This window comes from Citrus sinensis, chromosome 8, assembly GCF_022201045.2.
Source record: "Citrus sinensis cultivar Valencia sweet orange chromosome 8, DVS_A1.0, whole genome shotgun sequence".
Lineage (NCBI taxonomy): Eukaryota > Viridiplantae > Streptophyta > Magnoliopsida > Sapindales > Rutaceae > Citrus > Citrus sinensis.
Genome location: NC_068563.1, coordinates 8,684,912 through 8,689,433, shown reverse-complemented (window position 1 = coordinate 8,689,433; position 4,522 = coordinate 8,684,912). Strand labels below are relative to the sequence as shown.

General features: G+C 36.8%; 1 protein-coding gene across 1 annotated transcript; it reads left to right on the top strand.

Annotated features, from left to right (window-relative positions):
- The first annotated feature begins 1,434 nt into the window (after positions 1-1,434).
- LOC102626532 (L-type lectin-domain containing receptor kinase IX.1-like) lies at positions 1,435-3,640 on the top strand. Its single transcript, XM_006487618.4, has one exon. It carries the CDS (start codon positions 1,483-1,485, stop codon positions 3,511-3,513), a length of 2,031 nt encoding a protein of 676 aa, XP_006487681.2. The 5' UTR covers positions 1,435-1,482; the 3' UTR covers positions 3,514-3,640.
- Positions 3,641-4,522: the final 882 nt, after the last annotated feature.

Genomic DNA, 4,522 nt, shown 5'->3' with positions numbered 1-4,522 from the left:
TTAATAAAATTTCAAATTTCAGACATTTAACAAACAACCTCTAAGTCCAAGCATAATCTGCTAAAATTATTAACCCTATATTCTTGCTTGAGATCTATCAAGAAGGAGAACCACATTACAAATTAACTAATCAAAACACAATATTTGCCAACCGTAGTAAATAATTCTGAAATGAGAAATCGTTATTGTCAATTTTTAATTTAGAACTTTCTACTTGTACACCAATATATAATATTAGAGGTGGGAGAAGAAACAAGGCATGGATTAGTTATAATTCTAGTACACAAAAAGATGAGTATTGCTTTCACTAGTTCAACAAACAATTCGGTAGTGCTACAACATTTTGACAATGGAATACATGGCACCTGAGCAACAGGCAAGGCTAGCAAAAGAATCTGGTGTCTACAGTTATGCCACTGTGGCTTTAAAAATCGCTTGTGGGAGAAAACCCATCAACCCAATGGCCAAAAAAGAGGGACGGGTCTATTTGATGCAGTGGATTTGAGAGGTCTATGGAATTGGGAAGCTGGTCACAGCAGCTGATCCTAGACTGTGGAAACTTTGATGAGCTAGGTGATTATTGGATTACAGTCACTCAACTCACGCGACATTTCAATTAAGTTCAGACGATAGTGGTTTGAATTCTTCGACTTATGGGACATTTCAATTAAGTTCACAAAGTTAGGACTTAGTTAATGGATGCAATTTAAGGACTTTTTTAATCACCAATGGTAGTTCCGTCAGATATAAGTGAACCATGAGAAATACCATTAGTATAATAGGCTCGTTTCTTAACTAATCAATCCTCCTTTAATGGGTGGAAGCATAAAGCGTAGTAAACATCACCAAGGATTGAAAAACCGAAAGCGTAGTAAAGAAAAGAGGATGGCTTCTGCACTTAAGTCACTTTAAGATTAATCTAATATAAATTAGTGCCTCTAGAATTTATTTTGGTAAGGAAAATTTGAAAAGGATCATCAAGTTTACGTTTTGGACTTGACAACGACTTAAAAATTGACTTTATTATTTCTTACAAATTTTATTTGCATCGAGGGCCAAAGGCCGAAGAGAAGCAACCAAGTAGTTACTTATGAAAAAAAATTAATGAAACTTGCAATTAAAAATTATACACAAATAATGTGATGACAAATTTTATTTGCATCGAGGGCCAAAGACCGAAGAGAAGCAACCAAGTAGTCACTTATGAAAAAGAAAGGTTAATGAAACTTGCAATTAAAATTATACACACAAATAATGTAATGCTTTTATTTCACTGTAACTCCATTTATTTCTATTTATTTATATAATTTTTATTGCCAAACAGAATTTGCATACTGGCACTTCCAGGCAATTTCCGAGTTTTCTGAATTGCCGCGTGGACAAATTTGACCACATTTCCACCGAACCTTATGAAGACTTTGTACTTGACTGAATTTTTATAAGTAACCTTAAAATTTTTTGTAGGCAGGCTCTATACCAAAAATGGCTAATTTCTTTATGATCATCATCTTGTTATCCCCAATAATCCAATTAGCAAATGCTTTATCTTTCAATTTTTCCGGTTTCTCCAATGATGGCAGCATCAACTATGAGAGAGCTTTCCCCGAAAACCAAGTGATTCAGCTAGCTTCAAGACGTGGTATGATTGGCCGGGCAACATATAACAAGCCGTTGCGTCTCTGGAATAATGCCACTGGAAATCTCACAGACTTTACAACTCACTTCTCATTTGTAATTGATTCTCAAAACAGAACCGCATATGGAGATGGGCTTGCCTTCTTTCTTGCGCCGCAAGGTTCAAGGATTCCGAATGCCACTAAAGGAGGTTCTTTAGGCCTAACCAATGACGGGGAGTATTTAAATTCATCTTCCAATCCATTTGTTGCTGTTGAATTTGATATCTATAGGAACGGCGGCTGGGATCCACCAGGTAACCATGTGGGTATTGATATCAATTCTATGAGATCTGAGACGAATTTGACATGGTGGGCTGATATCAGAAATGGGAAAATGAATGATGCATGGATTAGTTATAATTCCAGCACAAAGAAATTGAGTGTTGCTTTCACTGGTATTAGAAATAATGCCACAGTGAGGCAGTTTCTTGAGTATCAAGTCAACTTGAAGCTACATTTACCCGAGTGGGTTACTTTTGGCTTCTCGGCAGCCACTGGAAATGCATCTGCAATTCACAGGATTTACTCCTGGGAGTTCAGTTCAAGCTCGGAGACTGATGACAATATTACTAATTCACTCGTGCCACCAGGCCCAATTCGAAAAGGAAGAACGGAAAACAGAACACCACTGGCTGTGGGGCTGAGTGTTGGCGGAGGTGTTTTGGCTGGTGGGGTGGTTTTGATCATTTGGGTCGTTGGCATCAGGAGGAAGAGAAATGTGGATGATGGAGAAGATAATCAAGGGTTCAATGAGTACATCGATGATGAATTTGAAAAAGGAGCAGGGCCGAAGAGGTTTACGTATAAGGAATTGGCTCAAGCAACAAATGACTTCAATGACGATCAGAAATTAGGACAGGGAGGCTTTGGTGGGGTTTATAAAGGGTTTTTTAGGGAGACCAGCTCCTATATTGCAGTTAAAAGAGTGTCAAAAGGGTCAAAACAGGGGATAAAGGAATATGCTTCTGAAGTGACAATTATCAGCAGATTAAGGCACAGGAATTTGGTGCAACTATTGGGTTGGTGTCATGAGAAAAAGGAGCTCTTGCTTGTTTATGAATACATGCCTAATGGCAGCTTGGATTCCCATCTTTTCAAGGAAAATAACTTGTTGACTTGGGAGTTTAGGTTCAAAATTGCTCAAGACTTGGCTTCAGGATTGCTTTACTTGCAAGAAGGATGGGAACAATGTGTTGTGCATAGAGATATAAAATCAAGCAACATAATGTTGGATTTAAATTTCAATGCCAAGATTGGAGATTTCGGACTGGCTAGGCTTGTAGAACATGCCAAAGGGTCTCAGACAACAGTCCTGGCAGGAACAATGGGCTACATGGCGCCTGAATGTGCCACAACAGGCAGGGCTAGCAAAGAATCGGATGTCTACAGCTTTGGGATTGTGGCTTTAGAAATCGCTTGTGGAAGAAAACCCATCAGCTTAACGGCCAAAGAAGAAGTCCAGGTCTATTTGGTGCAGTGGGTTTGGGATCTCTATGGGAATGGAAAGCTGCTCGAAGCAGTGGATCCAAGATTATGCAGAGATTTTGATGAGCAGCAGATGGAGTGTTTGATGATTGTTGGCTTGTGGTGTGCTCACCCGGATGAAAACCTCAGGCCTTCGATAAGGCAGGTGATTCATGTGCTCAACTCTGAAGCTCCGTTGCCCGCTTTGCCGCCTAAGATGCCGGTGCCAACGTATTTCTCTCCTCCGGCGAATATGCGGGCTGTTAATGGTGCTGATCCCGACAAAGGTCCAAACAAAAATTCTTCAAGCTATAGTAACTTTACTTCATCTTCTGCAGCTTCTTCATCCGCATCCCGTTCAAACATGCCTTAATTCAGTTTTAGTTGTTTGCCAATTTTAATTGTATATTTTAATCTTGTTTTCGATCAAATAAATCTTCATATGCCTTTTTCTTTTTTATTTCATTTTTGGAAAACAATACAAAGAGTAATATACTACACCATATGAGTACCATTTTAGAAAATGGAAAATGCTATTTGCACAAAAAATTACAGAATACAACGAATAGAGTGAGAATACTTATATATAATTTGTTGTGAATTATTTAGTTAATTTATATAATTTTTTTAAGAGGCTAAGGTAAGAGGTCACTATTTTGACAACAATGGCGATACATGTACTGACGCCCTATCTACCGAAACAACTGAAGTTAACATTTTTCACTTAAAATCAATCCAAAAATTGAGAATTGATCAACGACCAAAATTAAAAATTCAGTATTGAGGCAATGGACCATCCCCCACCAAATTTCTTTGTTCTCAAACTGGGCGATGCCAACTTGCGAAGTGAGTCTATCGCCCGGATTGGTCAAAAACCCATCACCCAACCCAGGGGCGGTGCCAAGAAGTTAATCAAGGGGAGGTTAAATTTAAATAATAATATAATTTAAAAATAGTCAACAAGTAACAAATGCCAAAATAAAAAATCATTAATATATTTAATTCAATACATTTATAACTAACCTCAACTTGTTTTCATATGTTAAAAAAATTAAAGAATAATCTTATCATCAAGAATACAAAATAAATCTTTTTTTGTATATACAACAATAATATCACTCAATTATGGATCTCTTATCTGATTTCATAGATGATTTTTTGCAAAATTCATAGCCAAAAATACTTTTTTGACTATAGTGATGAGAACTAGTAAAAACAATAAATAAATTAATAAACGTAATTTATCATTTTTAGCATCAACTATTTTTCTTGAGGGCTTATCAATTCCTTTCAATTTTTGAAAATTTGTTATCTGAACTCACTTCTTTAATGTAAATATTAAGTTGAATTTTAAGCGCTACAAGACTCATTAAAAAAAAAAA

Bases quoted from the DNA above. Each gene is read 5' to 3' on its own strand.
- LOC102626532 (XM_006487618.4), top strand. From the start codon at position 1,483: ATGGCTAATTTCTTTATGATCATCATCTTGTTATCCCCAATAATCCAA.